Below are 20,842 nucleotides of genomic sequence, written 5' to 3' on the forward strand. Positions count from 1 at the left end.
ACAAGTTAGTGGTAGCCTGTAGGTGGACAAATAAAAGATTTCCTAAAATGCTCACGATTTTCTTACTCATGACCCACCGAGAATCACGGCTTTTAAACTTTTAAAGCTCTGGCTTGAGAATATGATCAAACTATGAAACTTCCTAGGAAGTCCATGGGCACTGCTGGGGAAGCTGAAGCACCTGACCTAAGCAGACCCCTGCCCCAAACGGGAAGGTGTTGGTCAAAGGGCACAAGCTTCCAGCTAAACGCTAAGCTCTGAGCATCTACTCTACATACAGCATGGTGACCACAGTTAACAGTACTGTATTATATACTTGAAGGTTGCTAAGAAAGTGGATCTTGACTGTTACCACCACATACACAAAAAGAACTGTAATTATGTGAGGTGATGGAGGTGTTAACTAACCCTGTGTGGTCATCATTTCACAATACGTACACGTATCAAGTCATCACGCTGTACACTTAAAACTCACACAATGTTACATGTCAAGTACATCGCAAAACAGCTGGAAAATCAACCAACCAACCAACCAACCAAGCCACCCACACCTGCCCAAATTCTGAGGATTCAAGTTTACGTTTTGGAGCTGAATCCAGCTCTTTAACTCATTGCTGTCTTCTCCAATTTATATTCTCAGATTCTTATCTTTCTTTCCATGGCCCCCAATAAAATCACTTTCCTACCCTAGGTGTCTCTCTTATTCCAGACAACCTGACAGCAATTTGCCTGTGGCGTTTAAGTATGAGATAAAGGACTAAAAGGAATCCATTAGAAGAAGCCAATTCATTTCTTGGGTTTAAAGTAACACAGATATGCTGTTTATCATTAAATTTGTCTTTGCCACCTCATTCATTATACTTAAGTGTAACCACAGATACCCTAACTATACTGTGTGTGCTGAACAGCTAGGTACTGTTTTTCACTCTTGTGCCTTTTCTCCCCCCAGATTTTCTAGAATAATTGAAGCGTCTGAGTCCCGGTAAATTCGAGATGGCTTTGCTGTTCTCCACCCCCTGCTCACTGTTCACAGTGCACAACAACAGCTCCTAGGCGCACAGGTAGAGCCGCATTAACTCAGCCATCTTAGGTCAAGCACGTATTTCCTGACCGGTTTGGGAACCTAATTATCACATTTACAACAACGGACTCAAGTTCTAAGACTTACAACAACTGATTCCAGGTCAACTGCCTCCGCATCACGTAGCTACTTACTATCTGGGTGTCTGACGTGACCTTCTGCTGTAAGACTCTTAAATAGGCCTCAGTTCTATCGTCCACTTCAATCCTGGAATGGAAATACGTGATCAACATTCAGAAAGAAACAAAAACCGTACTGTGTGGTAAAGGTTCCTACAGATTATAACACACAAAACACTTCTGTATAAAACGTGAAATAAAACACCAGGCGCAGCCGTGCAGTCAAAAGGCTGCTTCTAACTCGCAGGAGCGCGAGTCTGAGCGACAGTCCGGCCCATCCTCCCTCCACCCTCAGTGACTCAGGTACGGTTCTGCGTCCACCTTACAGGGAGCTGTATCAGACCTCTAAGATCATCTCATGTTTCTGATAGCTTTAGTAACAGTTTGAGTTCCCACACCCTCCAAATGACTGCTAATCAATTTTCAGAGTAGAAATGACTTGATAAACTTACATTACTGCTTTTTTCATTTGTATGCCCATGGCTGGTGTAACTTTAAATAGATTTTGTATCAACGCATTGGCTGCTTCATAATTTCTTCGAGTATAGATCAATAGCCAGTTATCTAGTGGCTTAACACTAATTAATGGTGCACCTCTTGTTTCCTTTGACCAATCTGCAAACTGTGGACTGTAATCAAACTAGAAGAAAGTTCAGAGACACTGTAAATTCCATTGTAAGTTCTCGGTGATAAAGCCAGAAAGTCTTCAACAATTCTACCGTGGCATAGTCTAAACCTCGGAGTACTACTCTTAAATTTGAACTGCAGTGACAGACGAAATGCCCTTAGTGAGGGGAAAAAAGATACAAAAATGTACTCAAAGGGTTATGTCAACTTTATTTAAACTACATTCATATTAACAGCTGCCACTCAAGTGCCTACCTGCCTGCACCAACTACTCTAAGTATCTCAAGCTGCGGTCTTCTTAACCTTTCTACACTCTTACAAGGATAAGTGTTATTTCCCTCATGATAAAGATATTAAAAAATGAGGCCTTATAAGCTAAGCAACTTTATGACTGAGGTGTCGGATACCGAAAGCACGCTGTGAAAACATCTGACGGCAAGGCAGAAAGCTCACAGACTCAAAGCACAGTGACCCTAGAAATATTGACCATAGAGGAAAAAACCCAGTGCTTTTTACATGTCCTACTCACCTCCGCAACACCCCTTATACAGGAATATATATTAACTACAAAGGGTAATAAAAACAATTGCAATTAAAGTATTAAGCTACATGATTAGGTTGTTATTCAGAGAACATTTAGAAGACAGAAGAGCACAGCTTTTTACAATTTGGGTACTTGTAGTGCTTCAGTGACACCAAAACATATTTTTTGAATACTTGCCTTCCTTTTCTGAAGACAGAATATAAAAGCCATCACAATATTTAATATAGATCCCTAACAAACAAGCGGTCCATGCAAAAATGAAGCCAAATAAATTGGGAGCTTTCCCTGTAAAAAGATCACTTTAGTGGCAGACGAAATACCAACCCATTCAGATACTTAGACTTCTACTGTACCTTAATTTAAGTAACTTAGCTCATTCTAAAAAATTAAGCCACCTTTTAGCTAAGCCTCACGGACGGCCTGAGGACCAAGCTGCAGGCTTCACCCCCTCTGTGCTCACGTCAGTGGACCGTGGAGGTGCGGGGGAGGAGAGGGCTGCCCTGGCATGAACTAGGGTGTGCACTCCTGCTCGCTCTGCTGGGAGTCTAACCCAAATCTGATGGACGGACAACGTTAAGAACTGCCTTACTGTTCTTCCACCCTGATGGATCTTCTCTGCTTGCAGAATTCTTCCTGAGAAGGTCAGTAAGCTGGAGTCGAAGCTCAGACCCCAGTCTCGAAGCTCCCTCTGCACGTTATCATCTCTGTGAATTTAACATATTTACATATGCCTCTAAGTGTAAAGAGAGAGAAGGAAAACTAGCGCACACAAGCAAACAGAGACCCGCTGCAACCTACAACAGATTTCTCTCAGGACTAAAACCCCGCCGAGAACGCTAGGAAACCCAGACGTACAATCTATTTTTCTCTCCTCCCAGCTATGTTTCCCTTCATGATATCCTTTCATGTAAAATTCCTGATGCCCAAACTATCTCCTCCTCAAAGTAAACAAAACGTTATAACAAAGAGAAACACAGACTTGTCCCAAACAATTCTGCCTTCTCTTCTATTCTTTTTCTAACGGAAGAATTAGAAATACCACAGGCTACAAGGTTGAATTATTCCCTGACAAACAGCAGCCTCACTTAGAAACATGAAGAACCCACCCCGAATACTGCAAATACAGAGCGAAACAAAGTTACCTTCTGTCACTCCTCCAAACCCCCGAAAATAAAGAACTGAACTGAAGCCGCATCCCAGTGGAGCAGAGATGACTTACTTATGAATGTAATCAATCAGTCTTCCTACTTCACGCTGCCTTTGTTCTGGAGTTAGTCTTGTATGAACAGCCAAGTCTTTCATCACATTAAAATCATTACGCATTTTATCAGTTAGACCTTTAAACAAAATGTTTAAAGGGATACGGTTAAAGAAACAAGAATCGTGTCTAAGTATCTGGAGTGTCAGGTGGTGGTGAGTGAAAGAATTCTGAGGAGACAAAGCAGCTTTAAGGGCTTTTGAGGGGACGGAGGGTGTGAAGGAATGTTTAGTGACTTCTAGAACAGACGGGGAAAATAAGCTTTGTGGTTTCATTCCAGTAAAGAAAAGTCAGCAGTACCTGTGAGGTAGCAGAGCTCAGGGATAAGCAACGCAGGGCCTGGTGACGTGCCTCCGGGGCCTCTCCTTCTCTTCGGCTGACTGACCAAAACTGGTTGCTTCAAGTCGGTGATTTCTTGGTTATATTGCTATTCAAGGGAAGAAAGTATCACTGTTCACAGTAAATGCCTTTAGTCACACGTCATTTTGTAATGGACGATAAAAGTTTTTTTTTTTTTAATTAAGAACTGATGCCAACAGCAAGGCTAGTATCAGTTTCCAAGTATAAAAATTGTCTTTTTAATCCTACTAAACCCGGTTGTGATTTATATGCTCTGCTGAGTACCTCATCTTTTCTCCTAAAAACTTAGATGGTCAAGGACAGTAAGGCTCTAAGTTTTGACTTTCAGTCACAGTTCTATTTACTTCATGTTTTGACTTCTTGGTTTAGAAACAGCAGTCTGTGTAACTCCAAGTCTTCACCACGGTGTAATTCCTCTAAAACTACTCTTATTATAGCGAGGACTAGCTTGTGAAAGTCGCCTCACTATGAGAATAAACGGTGGAAGGAGGGGGTTTGCACACTACGGGACATTTTTCATTAGGGAAAGTTTCTCCTTTGAAGCTGAACTTCCATTTAGTGCTATTAAGATTCCCCACATGTAATCACCATCTAGGGTAAGTTTTTACAACCCGTAAAGAGACCAAAAATGTTGACGCTTAGAGTCTAACAAACGTGCGAGACCGGCTCTCCCGCCTCCAGTTCAGCTCTGCAATTCGAGACCGCGCAGACTTGTCACAAGTTGTCTTCCCTAGAGCTCCTGGCCCTGTGTCTTAAAGACCCTGTTTCCATCATCTCTTGTATCCTCCCCTACCATCTTTTACTAACCTGGTTAATTTAGTTCTAACTTTTTATCTTTAAAACAACCACATCTCCACTAAGCATACAGGACAGTAATACCATCATGGCCATTTCATGAGTCCCGGTCTCTCAAGAGACTACGGTACCTGACCGTTCCTTATTCCTATCGTACAGTCAAGGTCCTGGCCATCTATCATCATGAATTAAGAGACCATGAATTCTAGCTTGTCACTGACTTTGTCCTACATTCAACTCTTTACCAACCACCCACAGAAACGCTTTCATTTCAGACAAGAAAATTCCAAGTAGAACATGCGTATCTGACCTCTGCTCCACTTATCTGTCCCACTACTTTATTACGGGTCTATTAACGGTCACCCTGCTTACACGTCATTCACTTGGGCACATACACAGGTAGAAACGTGGTAGTAACTTCAAAGCGTTCCTATTCTCTGCTTCACCAAAGGGCTTTCAATGCAGTTCTTAATTACAGAGCTGTGGGATTTCCCGCCAGTTCTTTTAACATTTTCCCCTACGTATGAAAAACTAGCACTTTCATTTGTTCAATACTACTGTTAAACCTTTTCTTTTTAAAAGTGATGGACCATGGTCTTCCCTTCCAAAGGCCCTTCTCTCCCACTGAGTGCTTCCTAGACATTATCTTCAATACACAAGAACTAAGCCATCACTTACTACTCGAACTCCATTTCTGCTAGGAAGTTCTAAGAATACCTTGATTCTTTCAAATATTTCAAGCCCACCCCTTTGGATTAATTAGGTCTACTAGACACCTACTAGACACCTGGTTGTGACAGACATCTTCCCTGAGGAAGTTAACCTAAGCTGAGATGTCACCCTAAGAGTCAAGCGTGCAGAGCCAGCGCTGGCAGGCAGAGGGAGCCCCGTGGCTGGATAAGGCGGCTGGGCAAGTGACAAGATGAGGACACATAGCGGCTACATCATTCAGGGTTTCACCGGATAAGGAAAAATGTGCTTCCTAACAAGACACAGGAGCAACAGGAAGCCACTTAATTACTTTGGGTAGAAAGTGTAACATCAGATTTGTATGAGTTTTGAAATGGATCAGAAGTATAAGAAATGAAAACTACGAGACCAGCTGAGTGAGAGAGAGAAATGGGGCCTAGACAGGAGGTGGCAGTCACTTAGAAAAGGAGGAAAACGAAGGTACTTCAGATAAGCAAGGTAGGGTGATAGGGTCTGACAATTAGTTATACAAGGTAAGTTATACAAAGCATGGTGATCTGAGGTTTGAATTATCCATCATTCACCTGTTCATGCAAATACCTGAGTGCCTACTTAGGCACTGGGGCGTATATAAACTATAAAGTCCCTGACTTGGTGGAAGTGGTGTTCCCTGCTCTGATGAAGAGCGCCGCACAGGGCCAGGTTAGGGGGATATCACATGTTCAGTGCTGGTCACAGGTAAGGCATCTCTGAGACATCCAAGTATTCGGAACAAGTAGGTTGAGGCATGCCTAGGGCTAGAGATAGAAGCCTGAGACTTGCTAACACGTCATGTGTGAAGTCTTCACATAGACTGGAGATCACCTGGAGAGTGTACATGTACAGTAACTGGGGAGCTGACGCAGAACCCTTAAGTATGCCAGCACTTAGAAGGTCCCTTAAGGGAGAATAAGCAGGCATGTGAGGTTCAATACTGGTCAGAGGAGGGGAGAATCTTCCCTGACTTCGCTTCAGGTTTAAATCAAACTTTCAACTGTGTCCTCTTTATATCTGCTGTTGGTATATACCAATTATTCCCATCTCTGATCATGATTATTAAAATGAACTACAGAAAAATGCCAAAATTCATTTCTCATAGAAACCTCTGACACCCAGAAGAATCTAGGTCAAACATGGTTGGATTCCTCAAGGAGTTTTCAGAGGCTGAAAACAGCAGTAGGGAAATCAAGCTGAAATGACCCTTGGCCTGTTTTCCTTTTGCCCAGAGTAAGACCAGTTCTTAATGGGACTTCTCAGAGAATCCTTTTCCTCCAGAGTGGTATCTGATCTTCTCACTCACAGGAGAGCAGCTGAAGATCAGGCAACAGTAGATATTCAGGAAAAAGACATTTCAAAGGTCACTAGTCGGATGTGTACTTTTGACACAAAATATAAACACATAATAGTTCATTTACTCCACTTTTTAGAAAAAGGAAATAATCTAGAGAAAGTAGGAAAAAATGAAATAAATTTTAGCCCTTCAAAGACAGGTTTTAAGATTTTAATTAATGTGTTTTCTTTAAATACTTTTCCTGCACGTTTAACAGAGCACATCAAATGGGATGAGACCTTCTAAGGATATAGGGGCAGATCTGCTTCTCTCTGAACGCTACAGCAATGTTCCGATGCCTTCCTGGAGAAACATTTTATTCTCTTCTAGTCAGTGGCTGCTCTTTCTTGCTATTTGTCTCTCGTGTCTTTGTCAGTTTAGTGATCACTGTGCCAAACAGCAAGAATCATCTTTATAAAACTGGGGCTGGGGGCCACCCAATAACCTGATCTAGCCCACATGAGACAAGTCTGTCTCACTCTGTCAGCATGTAAAACAAAAGTAAGAGTTAACCCATCTGCAGATTTATCACAACGGATGCTAAGGGTTCAAAGATCTCTAGCCCACGCCGCCAGATGAAGTTTAAAAGAAGTGCTGGCTACAGAGTAAGACACAGTATATGCTAAACTGTTAACTTGCACTGTTTTCCTACTGGCCCTCCACGTGCCGAAGTTCAAATGTAACCTTGTATTCTACTGCAGAAAAGGAACCAGGACCGGGCACAGCTCATTTGCTAACGAGCTAACTATGCCGTGACCGCCTTAGTAACATTTATAGACAGCTTCAAAGGCAACGTGTTCCATATGCACACCTGTTAGAAAATTCTACTGAAGATGCTTCAGATTTCTCCTAAGGTCTCAGCCCTTCCCAGTACGAAGATAAGAGTGCACAGTAGCACCTCACCTTCCTGTAGAGATTTCTCCTAAGGTCTCAGCCCTTCCCAGTACGAAGATAAGAGTGCACAGTAGCACCTTACCTTCCTGTAGTACTCTAAGAAGCTGACTTCAGAGCCGTCGGCTTTCCTGAAGGTGCTCTTTGGATTCTGGTCCCAGTCAATATCGTCTATTCTGTATGTTTTATTGTTATACCTATGGAGTTGAGATTTTATTGGTATTTGATTAAAATATGTAGAAATGTTATTAAAAAGAGGGGCTAGACACTATGTACTCTCTAAAAAATAAAATTTCAAGTCATTTGGTAATATACAATATTATGGAAAGATAAAGGGAAAATAATTTCTTAAAGACTATGCTATACACTAGATGGATGGGGAAGTTAACTGAACTATTAGAAAATAAAGTTAAAACTAAAAAGAATAGAAATCATTGGCTATTTCTCCTTTTAAGATGAGTATATTCCCCCAAAACTTTTGCTCTTGAGAAAAAGGTTATAAATATCCCTCCCGTTTTTGTGCTATTCCCACCTCTCAACTTAAACCCTACTTTCTCTCCATCTAACATTATAGGACTAGAAAGCCTCAATATCTTCAGACTTGTAAAATTATTTTGCATTATTAAAAGCCTTACTTGGTGAGAACAATTAAACCTATCAGCTCTTTAGCAACTTGTTCTTGAAATTTATGTTCTTCAGTTTGATGAAACAAGTTGAACATGAAATCTAAAACAGTTTCACTTCGAAGGACTTTATGACTGACATCAGTGCAAAGCATGATGTTATTTTCATACTGAAGAATAGAAGTAGTGAAGCCAGGCCAAATCACCAACCTGTCAAAGACGATGAATGCCATGAAGTGACCTCTATGAATATCCAAACGTGCTTTGTATGTATCAAGTTATGGTTTTCACATTATTAACTGGGTCAAAGTACAAGTCTTTGAGTACATTTACTTAGCTTCAGGTTTTACAGGGTTCCAGATAAAGACTGATCTTTTTAAGATCTTCAACAATGAATGTTTATAATAATATAATAACTTTATAGGTTCCATTTTAAATTTAATATACTAACTTTATTAAATTTTATTACTTATATTGATCTAAGACTTGAAAACTCTAATTGAAAGCATCTACATTTATTATAATAAACCTAAACCACTTGAGCTGCAATCCTGATACACTGCAGTAACTTTTGAAGCAATCGTCACTAGCTGATGAATTTTGTTACCTGAGAGCAAATACAAACTTTGTGTTGGATAAGTCTTTATGCTTTTCCCCCATGACAAATAAATATCACATGATTTTTTAAAATCCAAAAATTCTGGGATGTCTCCTTCATTATTTAAGCCAGGTTAAATGTCCACTTAATGTGATGGGTACCACTAGCGGCCAGAGTAAATCTGATCATTTCAAAACAGAGCATCACTATCAAAGTTTGTGATTAAACCTAAGGAACAGAAACTTTCCACTTCATACAAACCTATGATTTGGAATATCAATCGGGTCACTTGGGTTATAATAATTCCGTCCAATCTGCTGCAAATTCATCATCTTTAAAAGCCTAGAATTTGAAAGGTCAGAATAGAGAAATGAATATTGGTAAGTGTCTCTGACACTACAGTCACAATGGCATGTTGTTTAGGGCAGGAGTTGGCCAACTATGGCTCATAGGGGGCCACATCCAGCCTACCTGCTGTATGGCCTAGGAACTATTTTTTCTTTTTACATTTTTTTAAAGGTCTGGAAAAAAAATCAAAAGATTAACGATGCATGAATTATGTGAAATTCAAATTTCAGTGTCCATCAGTAAAGCTTTATTGGAACACAGCCATGATCATATATGTCCAATGACTGTTTCTGTGATCCAACAGCAGAGTTGAATAGCTGAGACACAGACCACATGGCCTGCAAAACCTAACATGTTTACTATCTGGTCCTTTGCAAAAAAAAGTTTGCCAACCCATCATTTACAGAAAAATAAATCTTCCATTACATTAATTCAAACAAGTATCCACCAAAATGGGTCAGTGACAAGTTATCTCATGACCAACTTAGGTAAATTACAAATCCAAGAATTACGTCTCACTATGCTCACGCCAAGCTCAGGCTCATCCAGATTGCTTCCCACTCAGCAGGGGGACGGCAGGGGCGGGGGGCCTTCACGGAACTTGTGCCCAACAACTTTGGGTTTGGAAAACACAGCACCCACACTGAAGGCCAATCGTGGAGCACGCACTGTACGTGTCCTACGATGGAAGAAGTAAATCGGAACGGACCTAAACCCTGCCCTGCTTTCTGAACTGGCACCCCCTGTGGGACAGAAGGAATATAAAGTTAAAGTGCTGAGAGAACGTGTGCTCTTAACATAAGCTCAGATGGGATCTGAAAGATCTAATCTCAACACAAACAGGGAAGTGAAAGACATGACGCTCGCTTGAAGCAAATAAATGAGACTTACACCAGTACACTGCACCTAAAAACGATTAAAACTCAGGGTAACCCAGTGATCCTAGCCAACCATTGTAAAATCTAGGTACTAAGTATACAGGTACTTATTGTACATGTCTTTCAACTTCTGATTATGTTTAAGATTTCTTAATACAATGTTTAAAAATGCCAACATACCTCCTGAAAATAATATTGTAGAACTGCAAACAAGTTGGTGATGTGGGCGGGAGCTCATTTGTCAAGGTGACAGTTATCCTCACATGCTCTCCATTTCGGGTCTGACTAAAAACTTCGGTAACCTGAAGCCAGAGTGGTGGAAAACCAAACTTTTAATTTTGTTAAAATAGGGCCAATCACATAAGCCTGTTGAATAAGGCAACAGTGAAAAGTATGGAAAAGTTTTAGATTAAAAAAAAAAAGAATGCCTATGAGAAAAGAGTAAGAGAATGGGCGTGAGAAAAGAGCAATCAAGTGCCTTCTTATTACTTGACTGTAATCGTTAAGTCACTCAGGTGGATCTGAGGATGGTATAATAATGCCAAATACACCCATGGGTGTATTACAAGTCCTAAGAGACAGGAGACCACTGGGGTTTCTCTAAAGCTACCCCAGACTGTGGCAGTTTAGCTTTGAGGTAGAACTCCCCATCTCCCTCTCCCCAACCCGACAACTGAAATAACCTTGTGCTGTAGTCTTTTAGGTAAAAATAATATCGTTCCATCAAAAGCATGACACCTTCCAATTAAATCTTCATGTTGAAAAAGAAGAGCTGAGCGGAGTCTTCTGGCTTCCATCAACGGGTTATAGTCAACGTGATACTGATATAAGGCCCATTGGGGACGGGATGTCAATCGAAAATGGTTAGTGCTCAGCCTTACTATAGTACCTGAAGAACCTGTAAAAGTCAGTCACATTCAATTAGTGAAATAGCAAGTTTATTCCTCCTTGAAATCTTCACTGCCATGACAAGGCAGACACAGTTCTGTAAGCAAGGGGTTAAAAGCAGCAGACAACACAAAAGTCCTCAGACATCTGACGCTGGAGACTGTTCCACTTAGGTAAATTACTAAAAGCATCCATTTAGAAATAAATCCTCCCTAGACTGAGTAATTTACAACCGAACCAATGAAATCTCTTTACAGCAAAGAGCTTTAAAAGAAAAAAGTGATCTATGTAATAAAACAACATTTCAGTGCAGCTAACGACATCTATAACCTATTTCAAAACCAAAAGGGAGAGAGGAAAATGCAAAAGCCATCCATGCAAAATCCTTGACCAAATGTGCTCCTTCACCCTAGTAATGCATCGTACAAATAAATACCGAAATTAAAGTGCCTCAATTCACTGTCCTGTGCACTTGAAAACTGTCCTCTTAGTAATTAACCTACCTGTTTTTGATTCTTTAACATGATCTAGGTTCTGTCTTGTATTCACACCAAGATCATGAAAGTCTCTACGACGACCTCCTCTGTCTGCTAATGATAACTCGTGAAATCCAGCAGATATCTGGAGTTCTTAAAAAAAAAAAAAGGAAAAAAAGAAAAAAATTATACATCTAAGTAATATGCAGCATGAAATAAAGCATGACGATTCCCAAAGTACTCTACTACCTGAAACCCAAAGGCTCCTGAGGTGCTAAAGACAGAGTGTAACAATCCCATCCGAATGTTCCAGGTAACTGCCAGCCAAAGGAGAACAGCTTCTCAGCCATACCTCTTCCGTGAAGCCCTTCTTGTCACTGCCCTAGGCAAACTCAGCTCCTTCACAAGACATGTATACCTCTACAAGATCAAGACAACTGGAGTGATTCAAGAACTTAGGAGCACATGTGTATTGACTGGGTAATTATTTTTCTGTCTCTAGGTCTGATAACCACCTGTGGGCCTTAATATCAGTATTTTTCACAATTTTTATGATGTAATTATAGCTGTAGGAATTGGTAGTTCATATGATTTAAATGTGCAACCTGGATTAGAAAACGTTAAGTCTAAAATGTAATTTCCTCACTAATTTCCCTTACGGACCAGCAGAGCAGATGGGATGGGCCTGTGTATATCCTGTGGTCATGACACACATCTACTGGGATAGGTTAACCATCAGTTCATGCTTACTTGTAAAAGCTGTGGCTAAAATATCCTAAATTATTAAGTCCTTTAATTTGCATGAAATATATTATGAAGTATCTCATATCAATAGTATGCTGTGGGCCAAAGAATGAACATGGGCTTTGTAGTCAAGTGTTAAGTTCTAGCTTTTAGTTAATAGGCATGTTGTCTTGTGTAGCAGAGACTACTGACTACCCAATAACCAATCTTTCATTCTTATTTTAAAAGTTTATTTGGGGAGTAATACAGCTAAAAGACTAGAATTTCCACCTTCCTTGCAGGTAAGGAGGGCCTAAGAGACTTATGCAGAAATTACCGGATGAAATGTCAGGGAAAGCGCCACAGGGGAGTCAATAGCTGGCTTTTCTGTTGTCCAGGCCCCTAGCTGCCAATCTTGCCTGGAATCTGGATGTGATGGCAGGAGGGAGCTCAAGCAGACATTCTGAACAAAACCTAAGTCTTAATGACGGAGGTCATGGACTTGGCAGGAGAGAACAAAAAGATGAGAGCCCAGTTCTCTTCTGACAACAAATGCCAGAACTAGCCCAGAACTGCCAGCTTCTGGAGGAGAAGTAACACAGCTTAAACAAAACATATGTTAGTTTAATGTGAGCTTCAATTTCTTCACCTGAAAAATTGATTATAATAAATTTTACAGGATGTAGTAAGTTTTAAACGAGAACTCCGTTTATAAGGCGCTTTAAAGGTCCTGTTAAATGGGTTGGTTCTGGTGCCTCCTGATTTTCAGGGGCTCTGTTTTAAGCCTTTTAATATGCAACTGTTTGTATTTGTCTCCCTTAGTGAACTTTTTATCCCGAAGTCTTTCAGCTTAAGGTATCCATGGATTAATTACACTAGCAAAGGTCAGGTATTGAGTTTCTCTTAAAAAAGTATCAGTTCTGGATGTGAAAACCTGATTGCAAGTTTCTGAATATAAACAATGATGAAGTTTGCTCCCCTCTCTACATATAGCACCGCTATTATTAACATTTTAGCCAAAACTTGATTAACTGTCAATCTAGAAACATGACACATTTCAAAATGGATACAACTGGAAACCTTGCTAATTCCCCTTCCAGGCAGCTGCCAGAGCGCTTTACTAAAAACACGGATCCCATCGATCACGCTGCTGTTCCATTCAAGAGTCCTGCAATGGAGCCCTGTCCCCCTTCACAGAGTGAAAAGTCGAGGTCTCAAACAAGGGCTCATTAACGGGCTCTAAAACATAGTAGATACTTGAACATTTACTGTGAGAAGCACTTCTCAGATATGATACTTACAAGACCAGTGAAAGGCGGTAAAGTCAGGCCTTGTATTTGTGACCCTGAGTATCACTTGATCTTCACAGTGGTCCTCAGCTATAAAGATGCAATATATACCTTTTCATAGGTAGGGAACTAAGTTTCACAGAATTAAATTTAAATTCATAAGAACTGTTAAAAAAAGTATTAGTGAAGATCAATACAAAGAATGTTTAGATTTAAGTGTTTCCAGAAATTTTATTTGCATTTTAATGCTACAATAATAAGGATATGTTTTTTAAAAAACAGCTTCAGCGCATCCTTTTGCCCAGAGTTTTAATTCAATGAAATTTTGCTCTGTTGAACACTGCTGAACATGTCAAATATTCTAAGTTTCAAAAGAACTGTGAAGAACAAAGCAAGAGGCATCACACTTCCTGATTTCAAGCTATACTATAAAGGTGCAGTAATCAAAACAGTATGATACCGGCACAAAAACAGACACACAGACCAATGGAACAGAATCAAGAGCCCAGAAATAAACCCAGGAATACATGGTCAACTCATATCTGACAAAGGAACCAATAATATTCAATGGAAAAAAAGACGACAGTCTCTTTGAATTATGGTTTTCTCAGGGTATATGCCCAGGAGTGGGATTGCTGGGTTATATGGTAGTTCAATTTTTAGTTTTTTAAGGAACCTCCATACTTTTCTCCATAGTGTCTATATCAATTTACATTCCCACCAACAGTGCAAGAGGGTTCCCTTTTCTCTACACCCTCTCCAGCATTTACTGTTTGTAGATTTTTTGATGATGACCATCCTGACTGGTGTGAGGGAGGGTGACGCAAGAGGGAGGGGATATGGGGATATGGGGATATATGTATATGTATAGCTGATTCACTTTGTTGCAGAGCAGAAACTAACACAACACTGTAAAGCAATTATACTCCAATAAAGATGTTAAAAGAAAAAGACAGTCTCTTCAATAAACGGTGCTGGGATAATTGGATATTCACATGTAAAAGAATGAAACTGGACCCCTATCTTACACCACTTACAAAAATTAACTTGAAATACATTAAAGACTTAAATGTAAGACCTGAAACCATTAAACTCCTAGAACAAAACAAACAAAACGAAAAGCTCCTTGACACGGCATCTTGGTAATGATTTTTTTTTTTTTTAAGACATGACACCTAAAGCACAAGCAACAGAATAGTTGATAAACAGGTGGGACTATAAACAGGTGGGACTATAAACAGGTGGGACTACAAACAGGTGGGACTATAAACAGGTGGGACTACAAACAGGTGGGACTATAAAAAACTTCTGGACAGCAAAAGAAGCCATCAACAAGGTGAAAATACAACCTGCAGGATGGGAAAAATATCTGCAAACTTTACACATGATAAGGGGTTAATATCCAAAATATATGAAGAACTCATACAACTCAATAGCAAAAAACCAAATAAGCCAATTTAAAAAACAGGCAAAAGACCTGAACAGACATTTCTCCAAAGACGACATATGAAAGACTAACAGGCACATGAAAAGATGCTCAACAGCACTAGTCATTAGGGAAATGCAAATTAAACCCACAATGCGCTGTCACCTCACGCCTGTCGGAATGGCCACCATCAAAAGGACAACATAACAAAGGCTGGCGTGGATGAGGAGAAAAGAGAATCCCTGTGCACTGCTGGTGGCATTTTAAATTGGTGCAGCCACTATGGAAAACAGTACGGAGGCTCCTTAAAAAATTAAAAATAGGACCACCATATGATCCAGCAATCCCACTTCTGGAAATATATCCAAAGGAAATGAAAATACTCACTCAAAAAGATATCTGCACCCCCATGTTGGTAGCAGCATTACTGACAATAGCCAGGACATGGAAACAACTTCAGTTGTCCATTGACGGATGAATGGATAAAAGAGTTTGTGGTGCATATATATAATGGATTATTATTCAGGAAATAATAAAAACAGGAAACCCGACCACTTGTGACAACATGGATGGGCCCTGAGGGCATTATCCTAAGTGAAACCAGTCAGACAGAGAAAGACAAATTACTGTATGATCTTGCTTATATGTGGAATCTAAAAACAAACAAACAAAAAACAACCCCAAACCAAACTCATAGAAACAGAGATCAGACTTGTTACCAGAGGCAGAGGAAAGGGAAGGGAGAGTTGGAGGAAAGTGTCTGAAAGTACAAAATTGCAGTTATCAGATAAATAAGTACTAGAGATATAATACACAACATGATGACTATAGCTAACACTGCTGTAATGACATACAGGAAACTTATTATGGGAGTGAATCCAAAGAGTTCTCATACAAGGAGAACATTTTTTCCTCTTTTCTTTTGATGGTATCTTTATCAGAAGGTGGGTGTTAGGTGAACCTAATGTGGTAATCATTTCACAATACATGTAAATCAGACCATCATGCTGTATGCCTTAAACTTAGACAGTGATGTGTGTCAATTATTTCCTCAATAAAACTGGGTAAAAATAATAAAAGCAAGTGACCTAGAGGTGAGTTTTGGAGTCACTGGTTTCAGCACTTGACTCCCACTCTGGATTTATTCTTGTCATTTCTGGCCTCTGAAGATTTTCCAACTCTCTAGCCACATCAGATGAATTTTAAAAAGTTATTTTAATATTTAGCACATTAAAGGTATTTAGTTGGAGGATATCTAGCCTGCTATAATGCTGGATACAGAATTCTCACTTGGCTTGTATATTTAAAACGCATGCAAGTTTCTAATATTAGAAACATTTGTAATTTACTGTGATATATTTATTCTAATAGAACAGATTGTACCCCCCTGTTCACTTTTTGGATTCAATGGGTAATTTAAAAAAGAAAGAACTGAGGCATCTAGACAAAGTGACTGGATAAAACCCTATAAATTTAAGGAGATTAATTCCCATAAAAGAATTGTCATCAGGCACTTTGAAGTCTGAAACATCCTGTAGTACCACAAAAGCAACAGACGTAATTAGATACATAAAGCAACAAATAAAAGGCCCCTTGTCTTCTAATAGATTCTTCAAATGAAGCACTATTAACCACTGATGTATTCTTCCCCAAAATTTTCTATACAGAAAATATATACACACACATAACACGTATTTACTAAAAACACAAAGCTGTTTTACAAGCTGCTTTCATTTCAGTCAAGTTTTTACATTCTTGAAAATGGCTAAAGGGTACTCTATTGTTAAAGCACAGCGGGTTTTACCCTTATTGGGTAGGGGTTTCCAGGGTCTGGGTGCACTACCCTGAATGTACTGCTAATAGAAGCGTACTGCTGCTACACATTACAAAACGCCATCCAAACGTTAGCACAATCCCACGGGGAGCACAAATTCCAGTTTCACAGTTGCCAACATTGGCAAAAAGTAAAATGGAGAATAAACAGATGTTTATTCTTTTTAAAAAAATGTTTCAGTTTAATTTAAACTTAATGATAAGGCTTAACATTTTACTGGCCTTTGTATCTTTCACTGCTTTGCCCTTTCCTTTGTCCACTTGGCCAGCAGCTTGTTAATATCACAGATTCATAAGACTGCTCTGTGTATCAGAGAAATGAGCTCTTCCATCATTTCAGTTAAGTTCCCAGGTTGTCTTCTGACACTGACGTTATTTGTCATAGCTTGATTCACACCACTTCAAGTTCATTTTAGAGTCATTCATGTTTTCTTCTAATTTTATGGATTTCATTGGTTATGACTAAATATTCAGAGTACATGGAACGCATAAAGCAAGGAACCAGGTTTGTTTTCTAGTTTTCCCTTTGCGTCAACACTATTTTATTGCCCATTTCCCACGCCCATCCCAGGGTTTAAAAGCCAATGTGACTATATTAATTCTCCCTATGTCTACATGGGTCTGCTTTTCCTATACCAAAACCAAACTTAGTAACTGTAGCAGAATCTTACACCAAGCATCCAATTAATTAGTTTTCGCAACAATGCAGTGAAAAAGCACAAGTTTTGGAATCAGAACCGGTGTTCTGACTCTACTGGCTGTCACAACTTTGACCTCAGTTTTTGCAACTGAGAAACAGGATGAACAGAACCAACACATGTGAAAATATGTTTTCTAAGTCAAAGGTACAAATGTAAAAGTTGGTACAGCTTTGATGAAGTCACTAAAGATGCCAAGAGAATGTTCTAAAATGATTAATGCATAATAAGCAAATTGTAATCAGTTTAGAATTTGCTTTGGAACAGCCAGTGTGGGGCTCTGGTAGGCTGGAGTTCATTTCCAAGGAGGAAAGCAATCCTGTGGCCCTGCACTCAGGGGCAGGCTGCACGGTTTGCGGGAGATGCGGCTACACTTTCAAGGACTGCTGGGGGTCCTTTCTCCTTATACAGAGCTTTGGTCGCCATGCACATCTAACGCTGCCAGTGCGCACGCGCGCGCGCACACACACACGCATGCACGCACGCAGCCCCTTCACTCTCCCTTCACCTTGTGGCTTGGCTGTCGCTCCTACTGTTCCTCTCTGTCGTCCGCGGCCAACTAACTCCCCCTCGTCTGGTGGCGGCTGCAGTCTAGGCTGAATATAACCAGGCTGCTGACTCTGCAGTTATATGCAAATGAAGAACAGCATTCTTTTCACGTCAAAAGGTTACAGGTATCAGAGGCAATAACTACTCAAACAAGTCCAGGGCATTTAACCAAAACCGATCTAAATTAGTAATCAAATATTTTATCCTCAGAAAAAAATTTCTTCAAGAAGGGTCGCCAACTGAAGGCAAGCCCCAGCTTCCAATATCCACAGGACACAGAACGTCAGCTTCCTGGTTCAGCCCTTATCCCTTCACAGGACACGGTTCTTAACCTCCTTTTTGCCAGTGCAAGCTGATGAAGGATTAAGAACACTGTGTCTAAGACGCCTCCGCAGTTAGGACAGGGGAAAGCACTCACTGCAGCGGCGCCCACGCATTGCACCGCCTCCTGACCACGAGCCCTTCCTCTTGCTCTCGCTCTGGCTCTCCCAGTCATTCTTCTTTTTCTTGAGAGGAAATAATCATGAAGACAATACTCAGTGTTCACTGTTATATTTGAGTGTTTCTACAACGTTACCTTTAAACGGATTTGGTTGAGATTCTAAAATAAGCTCCCGGGTAATCCCATACTTTTCTAACCTCTTAACATACAGTCAAAGGCAATATCCCCACCTTCGATAAACTTAAGTGCTCCTGTGCTAGGTGGTGGCACTGAAGTGGAAGACCTACTACGCTATTTCATTTTTCAATTGGATTATTTATTATAAAGAGATTTAGGAGGATAAAACTGTTAAGAGACTGAAGGTGCTGGTGACTAGTTCTTTCTTTCACATCTGGATGTGTAACCTACTATGAAAGAGGGCACCAATGGCAAGTTTTATGCCAGGCTCTTTACATAATTCTTATACATACGTTACTGTATCTTCCAGGATCTTCCCACAATTCCATGTGTAGCTTAATCTTTTCTACCACATCATTTATGTCCCATAATTTCATTCTTGGTGAGGGGCATCCACTTCGTCTCTAAAGAAAATCGACTGAGTCATTCGTCTCTAGACTACTCCTTTACTCCGCCTACCGCATCTGATCAACAATTCTCTCCATTTCTTCAACACCCAACACCACCATGTGTAATGAGTGAGTACCTAATGTGAGCCAGGATCTGTGTCAGGCATCAAATATGTTGTTAGTACTATGTATAGAGGTTCCCCACCCAGTCACCCCCAACCACAGGGCAGAAAGCAGTATCATCAGGTTATCACCAGGAGAGACCTCAGAGCTAGACTGTCTGAACGCTACTCCTTCATGTAAGTGACCTTGAGCAAATCACATAACCCAAAACTCACGTCTTTATTTGTAAAACAGTTGTAACAACCTATACCACACAGGTCAACTGTGCGGCTCAATGAGAACACACATAAAGGCTCAGCTCACAAAATACCTGGCACACCATGAGAATTCCACCCATGTGAGCCCCGGTGGAAAAGGCAGATAAACTACAAATTCTTAAGTCTAACAAAGGAACTAAGAAGCATGTTCTTACAAAGAGGAAAGCAGAAGCTAAGTTACACACTGAAGAGGCCTGTCTGCGATGAAGCTAACACTGGAGGACTAGGAACCGGAAGGTAGGTGGTTCCATTCTTCGGACAAGAGGGGACAACCCGTGACTAAGTGCTGACAGCTCGGCTTGTCTGCAGAAAGGAAAGATGCCTAGTGTGACTGAAGTGTAATGAGCTTGGATTTGATGTTCAATTCAAGGTGAGACTACTGCAGCTTCCAAACAGGGGCAGATTATGACATTATTTACAGTTGAGATCACTCTGCTTTAAGTCAGGGTATCTTTTTTGTCTGTTTTCTCAGCTTCTGAAAGTTTTTGTTCCACGGCAAGCTTCCTAGAAAGACAAATCTAACGACACTCTCCACTTTGTCTCTTCAAAGACCTCTCTGACTTCCTAGCATGTTCTAAAGGACTAAAAATACATTAGCTCACCGCACTGTAAAAACCAACCCAAGTCAAGCAACTCCCCAAGAAGGTTCCACGATATGACCTGCGGAGGCACCAGCATATTCGAGTTTTTCATACCATTATAAAGTATTCTGTATTTGTACTACGTAGACCATGACCGCGGCTATACATACGTAACTTACACGCTGAGCACACTGGCATACATGCCGGTCTCTTACTGGGGGACAGAATCAAAGTCGGAGGCCTCTGCCTGAGACGCTAGCAAACGTGGCTTTCCTCCACTCAGCAGCCATGATAAATTCCACGGTTCACTTTGTCCCCCCCGCACATCCTTTGCTGAAGCGCCTCACCCTCCTCTCTAAAATGGAAGAACCCAGCTTATCCTTTAAGGACCAAGCTGGGTGCACGCGGATGACACCAACCGCACGGCACGGGAGATCAGCCTCCCCCTCCCTCCCTCCCTCACACACACTTCAAGAGCTCCTCCACACCTGGCGGCTCATCAGTGCAGCCCCTCGCACCTAAGCCCAGAGCGGGCAACCCAGCAGTGACTGGGTGTGTGTGAAAAACCCAGTAATGAGCTCATCTGCCGCCCCAAGAGCGAGTTCTTTCTAACCAGTGCAGCAGTGTTCTCAAAGCGTGATCCCTGACGGGCAACACCTGGAACGGGATGCCAACGCGAACGGGACGGGGGTCCCACGCCCCGCCCTGAGCCAGAAGCCCGTGCTCAGCAGGCTGCAGGGGCTTCTGATGATCGCTGAGCCCGAGGACCCCGGAGGACGCTACCCACGGCATCAAAGCCGGGGCGGGCAG

At 41.0% G+C, this 20,842-nt stretch overlaps 1 protein-coding gene across 3 annotated transcripts in view; it reads right to left on the reverse strand.

The window, feature by feature from the left end:
* The window catches only part of PIWIL1 (piwi like RNA-mediated gene silencing 1), a 29,998-nt gene extending 9,629 nt beyond the window's left edge, over window positions 1-20,369 (reverse strand). The window contains exons 1-14 of one of the 3 annotated variants that reach the window (XM_073789921.1): window positions 18,976-20,369; window positions 18,482-18,569; window positions 18,023-18,134; window positions 11,573-11,698; window positions 10,865-11,079; window positions 10,362-10,483; window positions 9,217-9,297; window positions 8,370-8,567; window positions 7,820-7,931; window positions 3,930-4,056; window positions 3,591-3,708; window positions 2,961-3,075; window positions 1,653-1,840; window positions 1,216-1,288 (exon numbers count right to left, since the gene is read on the reverse strand). In XM_073789921.1, coding sequence (XP_073646022.1) covers window positions 1,216-1,288; window positions 1,653-1,840; window positions 2,961-3,075; window positions 3,591-3,708; window positions 3,930-4,056; window positions 7,820-7,931; window positions 8,370-8,567; window positions 9,217-9,297; window positions 10,362-10,483; window positions 10,865-11,079; window positions 11,573-11,698; window positions 18,023-18,134; window positions 18,482-18,559 — 1,665 coding nt within the window. In that variant the 5' untranslated portion in view covers window positions 18,560-18,569; window positions 18,976-20,369. Of the gene's footprint in view, window positions 1-1,215; window positions 1,289-1,652; window positions 1,841-2,960; window positions 3,076-3,590; window positions 3,709-3,929; window positions 4,057-7,819; window positions 7,932-8,369; window positions 8,568-9,216; window positions 9,298-10,361; window positions 10,484-10,864; window positions 11,080-11,572; window positions 11,699-11,794; window positions 11,897-18,022; window positions 18,135-18,481; window positions 18,748-18,975 lie in introns of those variants that run through there. The other 2 variants (XM_004329635.4, XM_073789922.1) reach the window with 2 other exon arrangements.
* Between the last annotated feature and the right edge of the window lie 473 nt (window positions 20,370-20,842).

The sequence above is a fragment of the Tursiops truncatus genome, chromosome 13, assembly GCF_011762595.2.
Source record: "Tursiops truncatus isolate mTurTru1 chromosome 13, mTurTru1.mat.Y, whole genome shotgun sequence".
NCBI classification, from domain to species: Eukaryota; Metazoa; Chordata; class Mammalia; order Artiodactyla; family Delphinidae; genus Tursiops; species Tursiops truncatus.